The sequence below is a fragment of the Centruroides sculpturatus genome, unplaced genomic scaffold (assembly GCF_000671375.1).
Source record: "Centruroides sculpturatus isolate CEXI.00-Female unplaced genomic scaffold, Cexi_2.0 scaffold220, whole genome shotgun sequence".
NCBI classification, from domain to species: domain Eukaryota; kingdom Metazoa; phylum Arthropoda; class Arachnida; order Scorpiones; family Buthidae; genus Centruroides; species Centruroides sculpturatus.
In genome coordinates, this window is record NW_019384540.1 from 7701 (window position 1) to 26875 (window position 19175).

Sequence of the window (19175 nt, forward strand, 5' to 3'; positions counted from 1 at the left end):
TTTATTAAAATTAGCGTAGAAACTGCGAAAACAAAGAAAATATCAATAAGAAATGTGGCATTTTGTATTGAAAGTGACCACGTGTGTAACCGAGATAAGAAAGAAATGTCATTAACACTTCGTCTTCCAAACAAAATAATTTGTAGTATTGTTTACGTAATACTCTATTTAAAGCTAAAACGGAAATGACGTCGAAGATTATGCTACTTATGAAAAAATAAATAAATAAATAAAAACTTTTACAAATAAAGTTCTTAATCGACACCACTCGTCTGAGATACGAAATTTTAAATACAAGACGGATTTAAGTGTTATTTTATACTTAAAAATTAGTTTTTAATATAGTTAACGTAGTACTACATTTTAAAGGGATATTCTTCCGCGTAGGGGGGAGAACCAGCGCCACCTGGCGCATCCGGTCGAACGGCAGGTAACAGTTAGTTGTCATAACGACGGAGTCGGAGCGGTTTCTGTTGTGTGATGTCAGAGACGTAAGCTGTAACGTGGACTCGACACTCATTCCGTCTCGTGTTGTTATCATGTACGTAGTGGACAGGGAAGGATCAGGATGAGATCTAATGGCCTCCGAACAAGACGCGATGAAACAACTCAGAGAAGTGTTCGATTTATGCGACGAAATGAAATGCGGTTATTTATCAATTGATCAATTGAAGGAATTAGGAAAAAAGTATTTCGGCGGAAGAGAAGAGGTAAAATATCTTCTTTTTTTATATCGGAAAATTTACAATAGGTTCGAATATCGAACGTAAAACGTCACGCGATACGTCAACTTTTGACACCCAACAAAAACGCACGTGCGCTGAGTCATTTTATTGGTTACCACACCGATCACATTCCTCGTATGCCAACTTTTCTTACATCGAATTACTTATTAAGACGGGAAGCATTGTCGTTTCGTTAATTGTTATAAGTTTTGTAATGTTTGGGCCACTCGAAACAATAGAATATAAATGCAACACGGAGCGTATCTTATAAACCATCTTAGAGATGGCTTTTGTCCTACATTTTTTTTATTTTTTTATTTGGAAGTCGTAATAATAGAGCAACTTGTTAATACACATCATTAAAGTTTAATCCCTAAAGTAATTGTAGTAACACAATTAAAGGATTAGAGATCTTTTTTGCACCAGACAATACCTTTACAATTGTATTTAAACATTGTATTTACTTAAAATGACACACAAGTTATCGATTAAAAAAATTAAATTTAAAATTTAAAAAACGTCATATAAATAAGTGTGAGGTCATACTAAAAGCGCGTGTTTCATAAAACTGCTCACAACAATTGAATTTATTTAATATTTAATAGGGTAATACTTCGCAAATGCTCTTTAACATTCCAGTTGTTTTTACCATTGTTTATACAAGTCGACCCCCCTATAACACCATTGATAATTCTGTTTTATATGAATTCCATGTTGTACGAGTCACTTAGATTTTACAAATACCTGAGGCGTTCACAGCCAGGCACACGTATTTGTAAAATCTAAGTGACTCGTACAACATGGAATTCATATAAAACGGAATTATCAATGGTGTTATAGGGGGGTCGACTGGTATATGTAATTATAATATTCTTAGAATGAAACTATAAGCTTTTGTTTTGTTTACATGATAATTACCTTCTTGGAATTATCGTAGGGGATTGGAATTTTTCTTATAAAGACGTCAAAATAACTATGGAAAATGATTTTATTTTTAATTTTCGATGGGGGTTAAATCGGTTGTTATCGAAGGAATATTTAACCCGACTTGCATGGATAAACTTTTAGGCGATTGTAATTATTTCCTAAGAAAGATAAATCGCCATTTTAATAGCCAAAAAAGACAAATAAAGATTCGTTCTGATGAGAACTTAAACTGGAATACCCTTGACCCGTTTCTTCCTATTTTCGAGTTAGCATTTACTATATAGTTTTAAAATATATTTCGAATATTTTAATATATTTAGAATGATATTTACTTTCTTAAAAGATAATATTAAAAGATTGTTATGTAAACAGAAGAAGAAGAAGAAGGTCATTACTTTTTAGAATATATATATATATATATTTTTATATTTTACGATAAAATTCTAAGTAGTGAATAACCAAGGATAAATATGGAATGTATTATATTGTAATCGGTCAAGCAGAATGTCAGTAACATCCTTTTATACTCTCCAGGTTACTAGATAATTGGAGCTACGGGTGGGTTGGTTGGTTGGTCGCGCAAACAGGTTTCCGTGTCCGTTTTCTCTATTCCGATCGTCCGTGTTTCCCTCAAATCTATTCACGGTCAGGTTGATAGAAGTATTACGTTGATAAAGTATAAAAAATCGATTCGATAAAAATCGATTTTGACGTCACACTTGACAGAAAACATCGATATAGTACTTTCGTTTCTGATGTCCACACACACACGTAACTTTTCCCGAAATGGGTTAAGTGGAGTACACTTTCACACGATTTGTTACCAGACACTTCCGGTCGGGAAACGAATTATTAAAGAGATTTTAGGGTCTTTTTTTAAAAAAAAATAAAGGCCATGGAATATGTAGAACGAGATGTAGGAGGTTTCTCTAAACATAACGTAGTATATTGCTTGTATTGACGATGATATCGATTACGATTATAGTAACTGGTGTTACGTGAGAAGTAGGCTACATAAATTATATAGCTAAAATAAAGGGACTTGTCAATAGTTTATATTTTTAGCACAGATATTATTAATAAATCATTTAACTACGTATACATTGCTCGTGTATATTATATCAAAATACGGTTTTTAATTTAAAATATTTGTATAATCCGAGTTTAACTCGGTCGCTTTCACCCTTCAACACGGTTAAAATGGGCCAATACACAGGTATTGTACCTAAGACAGGAGGATAAGAACCATTTCCTTATGTAGACCACAAACATGGCTACCAATTAGTAAATATTTTCGCTTCTCCTTCTACTTTTGTCGTTCGTACAAATGGAAGTAGCTTAAATAATGGAAAACGATTATCTATTTATTAAATTTGACGAAAAATAAAAGCGGGGGAATCGGATAGAAATAATTCAAGTGAATATAAAAGCGTAGACCGATACAATTGTACAGGTAGGGAATATTTACTGTAGACTTAGTTAAACAGGGTAAGTAAATTTGAACAGATGTTCGGTCGGAGAGTAGACGTTTTACAGTTTGTCGCTAAGTTGGAAATTTCTTTCTGTCGACCAGGTGCTTTTTTTTTTATTCCACTTCCTTTTCCCACGATTAATTCTGCCTAGAGCACTTCCTGCGAAACTCCTATTATGTATCTGCCATTGATAATGGAATAAATATCCGTCGGTTGGGAAAGCGCTTGAATCTACTTTTATAAGTTCTGTATCTTGACAGGAAATATAGGTTATCGATTGTTCTTATAGCATAGAAGAAACAGGAAAGAACCCTGTCGATATTTCCATTACTTTCTCTCTTTATTATTCTGAAAATTAATAAATTTATTAAATATTTAAATTAAAGGAAAACACCTAAAATTTAATATTCATAACGTTTGGAGCTTCTTAAGTCACTCCCATTTGTAATAGATATCGATTGTTTTAAGTTGTGATTTATGCTTTTATTACTTTATTATACGGTTAAAGAATTAGTCTACGCAGTTTCTAACATGGCACAAAGTGAATTGAGATAGTAAAAGATGATTGATTAACGTTATGTAAATTGCCTTTTACTTGGAAAGGTCGTAAGGCTATTGAACTTCGGGCTACTGTTAAGTTTATTGCACTGATTTATTACAGTTACTTATGTTATACCTTGTTTTTTCTTGTGTGTAAATTGGTTACGTAATTTAAACTTAAGGTGTTTTAAATATAAACATATTATTATCTTAAATATGGGCATAAAAGTCGAGATTCTCTTTGCGCCAGTCTTAAAAAAACGTATTGGAAAAGTTTACAAAGGGAAAATTTAATAGAAATTGTTGAAATTTCTCGAAATATAAACAATTCCGCATCGTTTCGGTTGGCCTACGAACATTTTAATGCCCTTATCAGTTGACGATTCCCAGGTAAATACCTCGCTCAAATAACCGGAAAATTTGAATATCGGGCACGCAGTAATCCCATCCGCGCCCAATGACGATACCTTTTTTGTACATTTGTGATTATTTTGACCTTCTCTCTGTTTTCTTAATCTGTAATTTGTGTGAATAAATAATTCTTTTTTTCGTTTATCTTTCTTAATTTTTAGTATTTATTGTTCAAACGTTTCCTCTGTGTTCTTTCGAATCAACCTATTTCAATTGTTTCGAATCGATGATTGAAAGAATAAGAACAGAAAAATATGACAATAAATTATATATCATAATTTTCTATTGCTTTTTTAAGTTATATTATGCGGTAACAAAAGAATGACGTGTAACTGCCACTCTTAACATTACTTATTGTTTACAACAAATGAAATATTTTTTCAATAATATAGTGTATTTTGGTATAATAAATGCTGTGTTGTTGTTTAAATAAAGTCGTGTATTATCAACGATGAGTATTTATTTTTTTAAAAAATAAAGGAAAATTTCGATGGCATTATTCACGTGTTTAACGTAAAATAATACAAAAATATAAATGTCACTTCCTCGAACACATCATCCATAAGTAATACCAAAATAACGTTAACAAAGACATTAAGAATACTTTAAGGTGTACTGTACTGTACATATTTCCTTTGACTATACCTGGCTAAGTGTACATTTATCAGGGTTTATATCTACCTTATATGTCTGGTACAGTGTGAGAAACAAGAATGTTATGTACTGTAGTAATGGACGATTGTCTGTTACAATGAGGAGTTGCCTCGAGGACTTCGTAGTGTTCTTCCTTTAACATTGTGGTGGACGTAGCAAAGATAAGAAGACGAGAGGAGTAACACCAAGGAGCATATTATATATGTAGTTATAATATTTATATTTTCTATCTCTTAGTTGTCATAAACGATTTCTAAATCTGAAATTAAAATAAAAGTGTTAACGCCCCTACCGAGAAACACTTCAGTGACGTAGACAAGTACAGTACAGATGACGTAAATTACTTGACTAGAATATATACGTTAGTGTAGCGATGACTTAATGGTTTATACCTATGGCGAGACAACAGTTCTCAGTATTCCTCCCTATTCTTACAATATAAATCAATATGGACGTAGAATTTTCTCAATGGTAACAACGTCTCTCGAGTATGCTCGTAATGTTCGATAAATATAACAATACCCAAGAATATAATAGAATAAATTTATATATATATATTTTTAGTGATAAAGAATCGATTTTTTTCCCGTATTTNATATCAAACTCTCTATAGTTTTATAATAGTTTTTAAGCATGGGATTGCATCAAAAAAGGTAAAAAGATTAAATATCATATTAAAAAAGCAGAAAAAAACTTTCAAAAAGGTTAAATATAAACAAAAAGAGCAAGCGAAATTAATCAATTAATTAAATGTATAACCATTTATTACGTTTTTAATCGATTAATAATTGAAATTTACGACAGTATATTCTTTGTAACAATTTAATCAATGTGTATACATAAGCAATGACATATCCTTTGAAATCCGAAGCAGTTAGTTAAAATTATATTGACAAAAAAGAAAATTAATCTAGTTATATATATTTTTTTCATCTTTTTAATTAAATTGTGATTAAATTAATTATTGCACATCGTTAATATTCAAAATAAATTTAAAAAAATAATTAAAAAATATAGAATGCCTAAAAGATATTATTCTTCTGGGTAATTTCATTATCTTTTAATGTGTCTTTGCGTAATTTTTTAACACATATTTTCATAATCTTCATAAAAAAATTTATTAAATTAAGAAACATTTTTAAAACAAATACTTTCAGTATTTTTTTCTATTTAAAAAAAATCAAAATTATGACTCAATTTACATAACAAATATCCTAAAAATTATGTAAAAACTATATGTTTTACGTTTAGAATTTAATTCAAATTTCATCATCAAAAGTTGTCTGTACGTTAATTTTAAATCTTAATACAGTAGACCTCCCCCTATAACACTGTTGATAATTCCGTTTTATATTAATTCCATGTTGTACGAGTCACTTAGATTTTACAAATACGTGAGCCATTCACAGCCCGGCACACGTATTTGTAAAATCTAAGCGACTCGTACAACATGGAATTCATATAAAACGGAATTATTAACAGTGTTATAGGGGGGTCTACTGTGTATTAAACTCTCTCTCTCCTCGTCTCTCCTTAAAGCTTACTTCTTTATTTTCGCCATCAAAAATGGATTTTATGAGGCGGATAAAGTCGATCTACTAATTGAAAGTAACGTCTGGATGCTTTATGTCATTAATTACTTTTTTTCCATTGGATGATTCTCTTAGACGAGACGTGTGACTTTTCAATCGACTTTGCATAAAAAATGGAAATATTTAATAAATTATAGCCTATATAATTCGGGTTATCCGTGTATTGTTACTGTGTTCATCTGTTACATCCAAATTTAATATAGCCTACTTACGAAATACAGCGGTGTTTAAGAACTATTTCCTCACGAAATCTTTCAGTTTTATTGATAATTAATTGAGTCTGTAAAAAATTACGAGAGACTTTACGTCAGTAAGCAATTATACAAAATATAAATTTAATTAATAGAGCGACGATGGGGCCTATTACAAAATCATTGCGATAAGTTAGGATAGGCATCGTGAAGATAATAAATCTACTTTGTTAATCGGCTTTAAAATAGTGGAAAAATTGATTAGTAGGAAATTCTGAATTTAGAAGGTCAAGGTGATGCTCTTCTACCATATCATGTAAGTTAATTCCATCCGTGATTACTTTCATCAATAAATGATTTAACAAAAGCCACGCTGTTTGGCAGCAATCCAATACAATACTCCAAGCGCACCATTTCTTTTTTTTTCCTACTTTAATTTCCATTAATTTAATTCCAGTTTAATGAAAATATTTATTTACTCTCAACAGGAAATGGTACAGCTGTTAGAATGTTTAGATCCAAAGGGTCAAGGAGTCATCACTTTTAACGATTTCTGCAGAGGTGTAGCTACTGTCACTCAATTCGGAGGTAAGCCATCTATTAATTATCGTTCTTTGTAACTAATAGATTCCTAGATTTTAATGTCAAGGACAATGTTTAATTTATAAATGCCTATAGTTTAAGAAGTGTATTCATCCAAATCGCCCGAATGTACAGTACTTCATCTATAATCATTTGGAGAAAAGCCAAAATTAATCTACCTAAACCTATAAAAATTACCGTTACATTCGTAGGATTATAACGAGTAAAAATATATTTTACAACTTTAATGCATCCAATTCAAATTAATTGACTATAATATCGATTGTTGGTAAACTATATTTTTCTCTCATTCCTTTAAAAACAAAGCTGGTTTAATTATTATTGAATTCCAATAACGGAGAAGAGGAATATTTTCTCATTCCGACAAAGACGTAGGTTTTGATCCCACTCGGATTCAAACCGGGTTTGGAATTAAAATTTTTTCCTTTGAACGGATGTAGGATGTATTTATTAAGATTCCCATTTTAGGTACAGTATATAACTAATATTTAGTCACTCGTTATACAAATATACGAAAGGCTGAACCCAATGGTGGTCTAATCCTCTCTTATGTCGAAATCGAATTAACAATGCCATACGTTCTTGTATTAAATATATCGTCTCTAAATAAAGATCACTAGGATACTATATATATATAGTATAACCCCCGAATAACGGACACCATCGGAACAGAGAAGTTTGTCCGCTATTTAGGGATAAATATAATGAATATCCTATTACTTGAAGGTTTTGGGGATTGTAAAAACGTTCGTTAAGTGGAGATGTCCGTTTATACAGGTTTCGCCGTATTTATATATATGAAAAGCTAGCGTACGGCACTTTTACAGAACAATATCTCAACTAAGATGGGAAAAAAAAACAGGGTTAGACCGGTGTTGCGCTCAGCCTTTCATATATTTACATAACAATGTAAATTGGAACCTAAACGTCGTTACGGTTTATTAACTCGATTATAAAACTTAATCTGTTGGTTTTGTTACAGATAAAACTATCCTTATTAATTAATTTCGAAATTATAACATATTAGCTAACCTTTTTGTAAGCTTTTATGACTTATTATCAAGAATTGTTTTAATATTCCTATTAAAAACAATAAGACAATATCATTGATNAACGGGATAATCAACAGTGTTATAGGGGGGTCGACTGTAGTCATTAATGTAGGAGTGTGTAAGTTTTACAATTCTACAGCTGAGATAAAATTAAATAAATGAAACAATTTACTTAAAAACAAAGAAAAATAAAAGGATAAATGTGACTAATTTTGGGAAAGATGTCTGTAAGTTATCGGTTCCAGTTAGTAGTCGGACAGACCTGTTCTCTTCAATACCAGGAAGTTCATACACAATAAGGAACAGGTAACGTTCTCTTTGACTGCTCAGGCCGAAAATTACTGTTAGCATTCTGATAGCACTTGAAAATTTTGCAAGAACTACTCGAAAATAAAATTCGATAATAAAAATGATATATGAAGTAATGGGTACTTAGTGCCATAGAGTGCCAATAGAGTAAATACTTAGTGCCCATTACTTAATATATAGTAATATAAGAACGAAAAGAAAATCATTAAAAAAAAATGATATAGACTACTCGAAAAATTATCCTTAAATCCTTATGCTTAATTATTGTTATTTAGAATTTTATAATTGCTTTTTCCGAAGGGTTTATCGTTGTAAAATACGATAATTTTATTTTTAAATATTATCAAACGAATAATTTATGGGATAAGTGATTTTTATATTACGTAAATCCTGGTGAATTTTTAATATATTATAATGTAGAGATTTATTCATTTATTTCGAATAATAATAGAAAATATTTTATATTAAAAAAGGTGAACGATCTCGTTATGTCGTTCACATTTATTTATTCAAGCAAATATCGGTGTAGGTGAATATTTATTTGTGACCTAGAAAATCACTTTCTTGAAGCTTTTAACCGTTGTTATCAACACCCATTATGTGTGGGTACCGGTAACAACGTCGAAAGAAAAGCTATTGCCAAACAAGCGGGTTTGTAATTCGGGGTCATGACATTCCTTATTAGTAAGCCTTTTAAGTTGTTAGAACAATAGACAACACAGAACCAACGACAATCACTTATTCTATTTCAACATTTACATGGACTAATTCTATCTTTTACATATCGAAAATAACGAAAAATAAATTAGTGTTTCTAAATAATAATAATAATAGTAATGAAGACTGATATAGACACCAGTTTATCCCGCAAAAATAGGAATATTTTAGGCCACTCGCTGATTTATATCCTTTGGCAAATGAATACAAATGAAAGGTTTAATTACTAGTCGTTATTGTTAAATTAAACGTTATATTTATTTTAATGATGTCTGTGTGTAGCTTAATCCGTCTTCAGTTATAAATAGAACCGTGTGGGGCCCGAGGGTAGAGCGGGCATCTTTTGCTATTTTGTTCTTGTTTTGGAATAAATGAAATAAGTAGAATGTTTATTAATAAAAAGCAGTCTTACGGATTTTATATAAGGGTTCGTAGGGATAAGAACTACAATGGAGCCTTTTTCCGGACACTGGCGCGTTATCCTATAGGCAAACAGGACAATTGCCTGGGGCCTTCGCCACAAATCGATCTTTTATAAACTCATTACTGTACTAAGAGTATTGAAATTTAAAATTGGGACATATCTGGGGACTCTAGGGTTCACTGGCACAGCGCAGAGGCGACGTAAAAACGAATGAGGATACCGAAGGATTTCCCCAAAATTCTCCGAAAAAATTGTTTGAAGTCAACATCGTACATGGGGCCCTACTAATTCAAATTTGCCTGGGGCCCCACGAATCTATAACGCGCCACTGTCTCCAGATTCCGCAGCTCCTCTCTCTTCTTGTTGGCCTTGTTATATCGATATAGGATGATTGTATATTTTGCAATATTTGTGAAATGTTACTTTAAAGATAATTATTAAAATTATCAGTTCGGCATTGAAGTTTTCGCAATAATTTCCTATTAAAATATATATAGTAAATTGTAATATCATACCGTAATGCTTTCATAGAGTTAACGATTTATTTTTACATTGATTTGTGAATCAATATAGAACTGATAAGTGTTTGAAATTATTAAATCCATCGATATTAAACGTATACAAAATCAAAATCGTTGATCCGAGAATCCATAATTGCCTGTTGAATAAAGGCCATTCATTTTTAAAGGAAATTTTATTGCTCTCGATGGACTAGTTTAATGTTTGTGCTTTTTATTCTCTCACCTTTCGCGACCCTTTTAGATGCTAAGGGCAAAACAAAATCAACATTCAGTTTAAAAAAGTTCTCTATAGTTTCACATACGAATTTCTTTTTTCTCTCCAATAAACCTTTGAGGGTAAATTCTCTTAAATTCCACTTTCCCTCTGAGACACTAATTCACACAAAGGGCTGTTCAAGGACTTTACTCGACTACCGTGTCTACGAGAAATAATAATACTAATAATAAAATTTACTCTCTTTTAATTAATATAGAACAATTTTCGATTCTTACAAATACATTTTAAAATAAATTATTGACTAATAAAAATGATTAGGAATTTATAAATACCGATTATAATTATCGAAATATTAATAATTCATTAATACGTGAGTCAGCACCAAAAATAATTCGTTTGTTCATCGGGCCGAAACTTATTTGAAAAAAGTAGGTAATGCATCGTTATCTATAAATACAATAACATAAGTATTAAATATAGATTTATAAATATATCTATCATTTACATGTTGATGAATACAACAATTCATCCGAAAAGTAAGTGGATCGTGTATTTGCGCGCTGTCATTACATTATGAAATTCTTTTTAATTATTAAGAAATTATTCTTTTAATTGATAATTAGACGATTTAGAATCACTTAATTACTTTTAATTTATTGTAGAATTAGATATTTCGTGATAAATTCTTATTATTAGAGAGGTTCGGACGTTCAGCGCCTTCCTGTGAGTCTAGAAGTTTGACAATGGCGTTTGGAACGTCGAGCATGATTCCAAACGTCATTGTCAAACTTCTAGGATTACAGGAAGGCGGCGCTGAACGTCCGACGTTCACGTTTTCGCCTTGAAAACGTCGGCCGCAACCTCTCTATTTTCTACTTGAAAAGGATCACTAAAAGGTAATTAACCTGTAATGATCTATGGTGATTTTCAAAATAATGTTAAACAGTTTAATTTTTGTCTAAGATATTCGATTTTAAGTAAATAAATATATATAAAAAATAAATAAAATTTATTTAAAAAAAAATTTCGTGTGAAATTAAAAACTGTAACGATGGGTTGGTTAGTGTACAAAAAATATGGCGAAACGACTGGATTGTTAATTAATAGGTATGTAGAAATTTGTATAGACACGTCGATTAGGACAAAAAGGAATTTCTTCTCCGGTTAAACCTGCCGTGAAAGAGTAGGTGTAGGGTTTAGTACAAAGCGCAGGTGGGTAAGGTCATACTAGCCTTATTTTCTCTTCTATGCAACCAGCGCCATCCATCGGAAATTATGACGTGGTCGATGTAAGCAGTTCCTGTTTCTTTTCTTTCAGGTGCGGACAGATCGACACAGGATTACGTTTTGCGACAGGTGAGTCATTATTTCTTAATCCACTGGTTATTTCCTATTTTATACGACAACGAATGGAAGTATTTTCTCTTCATCTTCGCCAATAAATCGTAATGGTTACCTATAGGATATATAATATGCGTAAAGAAATACGGTATGGAAAGTAAACACTTGAAGATTTGCGCATTGTTATGACCCGTGATCCGCAGTTTCGACTATATGTAATTGACGTATTTATCCACGTAATTGACATCGAATGAAACCGATAAGCCAATCGGAAGAAAGGAATCGATTTCATTAACAATAAATCGCGTGTAGTTTGTGTTTAAATGACACAAAGTGCGTGGAATTTTTAAAAATATTAAATTTCAAATTTATATTAATAACTAAGCTTATTTTCTTAATCGTAGTCTTGATTAAACTTTAAAAAATGTTAATTAAATTCACATAATTGATTAATATTGTATAAGGAACCGGTAATATTTAAAAAAAAATTATTGCAAACATCTGTTTAAATATTTTCTAAATAATCATTGTAGAGGAAATATCTTTAGATTTTATTTATTTAATACTTCTATATATGTGTTAGGTAAAAGTATTTTTGTAGCAAGAAAGATTAAGGAATTATTAAATAGGTTAGTTTGTGTTCTATCTTATGTGTCATCTGAGGAGTGTTCATTTTTTTCAAATAGAACAGTTTCCATTTTAAGTCATCTGTTATTCTAAAGTATTTCTTATAAATAGAAAAATGAGTTCCTCCAACAAAGTAAAATTTTTACTTTTCTAAATTTCTAATGGCTTTAAATTTAAATTCTTCATACATTTTATTCTGAAATTCTAGTGTATAAATCTCTAATGACATTAGTTATGTTTACCAATTGCCATTATGACTAAAGTTATAAAAAAAATGCATTTGTATTTTATTTTTTTTGTATGATCTTTGATAACATACATTAACTGTTTTTATGTTTATAAAAAAGTATTTGCTATTTATACTTCCTGAATGGTGATTTTAAAACAATAACAACAACAATTTTTTGTCATGTATATTTAACATCCTGATCGTTAACATTATTCCATAATTTTAGATTATAAATATAAGGAAGGGAAAAAAAGTATCAAATATGTCTACGAAACAGTCGAATTGTTTGTTTTGAAAATAATTCTTATAAGATTAATCAATAATATACATTTTAAATTTTTTATACTTTTTATTTTACTAAATTAATTTTTTTCTACCATATTTTAAAATTAAATAAATCAAAAGATACAAGTTATAAAACTATAATTAGATTTTTTCTTTATTATTTTAAAACTTTAGTCATATATAAATGACTAAATTAAAATTACAGAAATATAGTTCGACGAAAATCTTGTTATATAAGAAATCGTAAGATTTTACCAATGCAGTAGAATATTCAAATTCCATATTAAACAATAACAAACCTGAATTCTTCAATTGATTTTCAGTAATATATATATATATATTTGAAAGAAATTCTTGGAAACAAATTTTTGTATTGCCATTTATATAATAATGGTTGCACAATTTTGTTTAAAATAGTAATGGCTAAAAAAAATAAATGAATGCACAATAATTTTATTTAAAACTGTTAAATGACATAAATTTGATACATTCTCAAAATAAAATACATTAGATTATCATTTTCTTTTTTCACGTTTATATTTTTCTTTGGTGTTTCATGATTTTTAACATTCACATATAACATATTTAACTAAGACCAATTTATTACTGTTTCCTAATTGCTTGAATTCTTACTTAAGATCTAGTTAATTCATAAAAATCATGTTTTGATTATTGTCTATTTCTATTTTTATTCATAAAAAGTAAATTATAAAAATATCCAGAAATTTTAAATTAATTGAGCTTAAAAATATAACATTTTTAAATAAAATTACAAGTGTTTTTCTTTTGTATTAATTATTTAATTAAACACTTTGAGTTAATTTCACTCGAATATGTACAAAGTGAAATTTAACATTTTTTTAATTTTTATTGTTTTCTGATAGCCATTACATTAGCAAAATTTCTGCATAAGCAATATGATATGTATCTAATGTAGAGATGCTCTTTAATATCAACTTTATATCTAAAAAACTAAATAGTGTCTTGTTTAACTGTATTTATTCACACCATAAAATTGTTAAAGGATGATATTTATTTTTGAATAAATTCGTGGATTGTTCCTCTGACATATAAAGTGTTGTACGACCGATAGAATTTCTTAAAAGTTTATTCACCATTTTTTTTATAACAACTTAAGCAAGCCTCTTGACATTATTTGTGGCTACTTCTAATATGTCAGCAATAATCTTTTGAAAGTAAACACTAATTGAACATTGTTATATATGTATAATTAATTATAAAATGGAATTGTTTTTTTTCTAAAGTTTAATTCAATTGGCTAATCATACTATGAATTGTTTAAAATACTATAGCAACAATAAAGATATCAATAGCTATTTTATAGTGAAAATTGATAATATGTGCATTTAGTTTTAAAAATGGCTTTTATAATAGATATAAATAAATAGTGGGAGACAAAGGATAAATATTATAAAGAGAATTTTTTGTATATGTCTTTAAAAAAAAAATAGTATGAATATCTCATATATTGCAGTAAAATTAACTATAGTTCATTTGTTAAATGACTGGAATTTACTAATTTAAAGGCTTACCTATCCAAGTATTTGTTAGATTATAATTTAATCATTTTGTTTTGATAGTAAAAGTTCATTTTGCCATATTTTTTGCGGTTTTTACCTATCACAAGAAATAAATTGTTAGTTTTTGTTCTTTCAGTCAGTAAATAAACTTCTGAATAATAAATTTCTTATGATTTTTCTTAGATTTGAAATAAAGTTATTCATAAAAAATTTATATTTATGAATAACTTTATTTAGATATAAGAAAAATCATAGTCAAATATTGACTGTCTTGCTGGAATAAATAAAAGTTAAAGTTAAGTATAAGAAAAATATAATGATATGAAATTTTATTTCAGAATTTTTTGTAAATATCTAAAAATTTTAAAGAATCCGACTACAGTTGACCAAATTTCTTTGATACTGAATTGGGATTTACTGTGTATATTACGATATACTATACTTGTTATGTTTCTTTATGTAACATATTTAATTATATAATACATTTTTAAAAAGTTTATTTTTAATAAATTCACTTGAAATAAAAAACTTTCTTTATTAACTCTCTCTAAAATTCTTAGTACAGATTCTGATTGATACGTTGACAAAAGTATTTTATACAAATTTGTAAAACAAATTTTGAATTGTAAACAATTATTCCAAGATTACTAGCAATATATCTTGTTTATATACCTTTCCAACTTTTAATATGGTTTAATTTGGGTTTAAGCCAAGATTTTATTGACATAATACATTTTTATAGTGTAATTTTACAAAATGAAAAATCTTATTGAATGAAACAATTTGTTGATTACATTTTTTAATGTTATTTAATTTCAAATATCAAGATAAAAATGAATTAGGATTTTACATGTTATATTTAAAGTATATATACTATATTACCGTACATAGAAATTCATTTATTTTCATGCTTCTATTTTGCAATTGATTTTTGGATTGAAAGAATAATTAATTGTTGTTTTGAAAAAGGAATAAAACGAATTATAATCAAAATGTTAAAAATTATGATTTTACAATTTGTGGTTTAGCCCGGTGTTCCGCAACCGGTGTGACGTCACAAGGTGTAAGGTGTGACTTTTACATATTCTATTAATTTCAAGCTTTATTGATATATTTTTATCACAGTTGCTGTGCTTCTTATGCTTGTATTTCAAGTGTTATCTCATAAGTGATGCAGCACTTATGAAATAAGATGATGTTTGTTTATTCTTTATTACAACCATGCATTTTTATGTATTTTAAGAAATTAAATGTAAAATAAATTTTCTCATGGGTGTTGTACGCTTTTGAGGGGAATAACATTTGGTGTGCCGTGTTGAGACATGTCGAGTCATGGATGTGCCGCGAATAGAAAAAGCTTGCGGAACACTGGTTTAGCCAATGATTTTAAGAAATAGTATAAAATAAATATCAAACAAGAAATTAAGAAACCAAATAAACTGGATAAATAATTACAAAGTCTTTCTGTTATCTGAAATGAATTAACAGTTCAATAAAATAATGGAATAACTAATTTATAAAAACATTTTTCTTTCAGTTAAAATTTTGATAAAATTTAATTGCCATTTTGATAATTTATAAATAAGTTTTAATTTAACATTTTGTATATATTATTTATCTAAAATTGATATAGTTTTTGCTTTTGTAATTTCAGAATTCTCATATATTTCTTGAACAAGTTTTCAATGATAATCATGAAATGTCTCAAGATGAATATAAACCTATTGCTCTGAGTTCTTTAGGAGATTGTGATAGTGCTGTAGTTACATTCAGTGATAATAGTCAAGGATCTCCTGCACCTGAAGAAAAAGCAGAGAGGTAATTACAAATAATTTTAATAAATATAAAGGTAATTTCCATATGCATGAAATGAGTTGTAAAGTGTAAATTATTATTTTATGCCAACATAAACTTCTTAAGGTTAAAATGCTATCCTCAAATATTGGAGAGGATAATCTTTAACCTTCAATTTGGAGAAAAGATTAAAAAATTCTTCTTTCCAATTATTTGGGGACAGCACTTGATTTTTACCAAATAAGAATGATTTTGTGATTTTGTCCTATCAATACATTAATGTAAAGTGATGTCAGTTACTGTAAGTGAACAAAAGAACTTAAGAGAATGAGAATGCAATCAGTTTGAACTACAGATTATTTACTAAATCTTTTTGTAAAAGTAAGAAAACAAATATTTTTGGATGTTAAATAATGCAATAGGTTATTATTTAAGATACACTCTGTATTATGCATATTTAGTTGAGAAAGATTAGGAATGTTACTTTAGATTTTTCTGGAATGCAACATATTGTATATATCTATATCTATATCTATATCTATCTATATATATATATATATATAAATGGACATGTGTGTCCCTATATTTCACTTTTCCGCAAAAACTATACATCGCACGTGAATGGTGTTTGTATGTGGTGGTAGCCCCAAGTCTCCATTCGTGCATAGGGGTGGTTGCGTCTCAATAGCTATAAGGGTGTGGGAGATATGAGGCTGAAAGTGGTTGAAAGTGGCTTTCTATTTCGAATGTTTTGTTCGAATTTGTTCGAATTAAATTTGAATATTGGTTCGATTATAGAACGATTGTAAACGTTTCAGAAACATTGAAAATAGTTCGTTTGACTAAACGTAAAAATTCTCTAATTAGTCTGGAAACGGGGGACCTAATTCTTGCATTCTGTGAAAACGGGTAAGATTAGCTATAATGTAATTATCTTAATCTTCACTATCGTTACTTTTTGCCCAGCGAAACGGGTCCTTGCAGCTAGATTCTAGATTACTTAGAAAAACAGTCTTTTATATATATAAAAAAACCTATATTACATACAAATAAAAACCCAGCAAAGCGGGTCCTTGCAGCTAGTTTTAAATATAAGAAACTATTTTACCACTTACTCATTAGACAACAATTACTATCTAATTAAAAAAAATCATTATAACGAATGTGTGCATGTTCTCTAAGCATCAGAGCCATCACATTTGTTTATACAATGTTGCCACCTAGCCAACAAATACAATAATAATTATCGAAAATTTAACTCCTTTTGTCAGATTTAAATCTGCGGTTACAATTTAACTATTAACTGCGCAATCAGTCGGAAAATACAAACATTTTGTTTTTTTTTTTTCTAAGTACGGTACAGACACAGCCTTTAAAGTACGGACTGTCCGTACTAAATACAGACTTACGGTAACCTTAATATATATATATATACATGCGTGCGTTTTCGCATTACTTCNTATATATATATATATATATAGATTTAAGTCTTTGTACTAGATGTACTAGACAAGCAGATTTAAGTCTTATATATATATGTAAATAAGACTTAAATCTGCTTGTCTAGTACATCCAGTTGTAGATAAGAGAGGATTACCAATGTACACACTAAGAAATATACTAGCAAATCTATATATACATATAAAGTTAAAATATGTATATATGTAGATTAGGTCTGTCATTCAATATATCTCTACCAAATTTGGCAAGAATATTCTTTGACACCCTGTAAAAAGTATGTGGAGGTCCCCACCTCTAACTACCTCTAAATTCCACCCTCTCTTAACTTAAGCCTGAGCAATTTTGTGTGTTTTGCAGTTTCATTATTGTAAATACTCGGATCAATAAATTTACATTTTAGTTACTAAGTCCATTATTTTTATCACCCTCTTCCAATCCAACCTTACAAATCTCCAGTTCCTCAAAAGCTTAAGCAATGTTGGATCCACACAGCTAATAATGCTATAAATAAAGAGCATAAATTTACAGAAGTTTTTAAAATTATACATTATAACATTGTATATAGACAAATGTTAGGTTGCTTGAAGAAACTTGAATTGGTATTCCTGTTTTAAGAAAAGCATTGATGAAGGTAAAAGATGAATTTAAAGATGTTCCAGTCAATGAATTTTCAGATTTAGTATATGTCATAGTGCATAAACTATTTTTAGAGGCAGTTTATTATTAGCAGAAATGAGGTGTCCTAGTCAACTGTTGCTAGCAGGCCAGATAACAGAAACTCAAAATTTTAGTTTAACAATATTGATTTATTCTGTATTAATAAAATATTAATTGTAATAAATTAAAATTGTAGATGAATAAATGAATGAGTCTATTCTTGAAATTAGCATTTCAAATATTTTCTTATTTATTTTTCTTGTTGAATTACCTTCATCCTTCATGTCGTAATCTTATACTGTGAATTAGTAAGTTAGATGAATTTATGTCAAGATAAGAAATACATAAATTTGTGTTATGGATTAGTAATTAACTAGGGACAGGCTACATAGTGCTTTTTGACTGAATAATGAATATTTGGCTGAATATCAGCTGATTTATTTGGAACTGCCTGAAACAGAAGATAGTCTCTAAGTCTTAGAATAAGATGGAAGACAGCAACTTCTCAATAATAAAGATTTTATATGTTTTTATTTTTTTAAAATTAAAATAAACGAGAAATTAAAAAACTCATTATTACATAATAATTTTTAAAGATTTAAACTGCTGCCATTGAGGTCCATCATTTTTTGGCAGCCATGCAAAGTAGTGTATTTAGTGAACATACTGTACTATTTAATATATTTGTTTTTACACAAACAAATATATTAAACAATTGTAAACAATGTATTAAGGCTTATCATACACCACAACCAAATATTTAAAACATTTATTAAACTTTGGTTATCCAAAAAACTACAATTTAAAAATTACAATTATTACAAATATTAACTAAAATGCATTTTTAAACTTGACTTCTTTCTTCAGTTAGAATATTGTTATACA

General features: G+C 28.9%; 1 protein-coding gene across 5 annotated transcripts in view; it reads left to right on the forward strand.

Annotated features, from left to right (window-relative positions):
- Window positions 1-398: 398 nt before the first annotated feature.
- The window catches only part of LOC111623347 (rab11 family-interacting protein 4-like), a 61264-nt gene continuing 42487 nt past the window's right edge, over window positions 399-19175 (forward strand). Inside the window, exons 1-4 of one of the 5 annotated variants that reach the window (XM_023365887.1) lie at window positions 399-710; window positions 7001-7100; window positions 11674-11711; window positions 16033-16196. In XM_023365887.1, coding sequence (XP_023221655.1) covers window positions 579-710; window positions 7001-7100; window positions 11674-11711; window positions 16033-16196 — 434 coding nt within the window. In that variant the 5' untranslated portion in view covers window positions 399-578. Of the gene's footprint in view, window positions 711-7000; window positions 7101-10845; window positions 10892-11673; window positions 11712-12319; window positions 12457-16032; window positions 16197-19175 lie in introns of those variants that run through there. The other 4 variants (XM_023365886.1, XM_023365888.1, XM_023365890.1 and 1 more) reach the window with 4 other exon arrangements.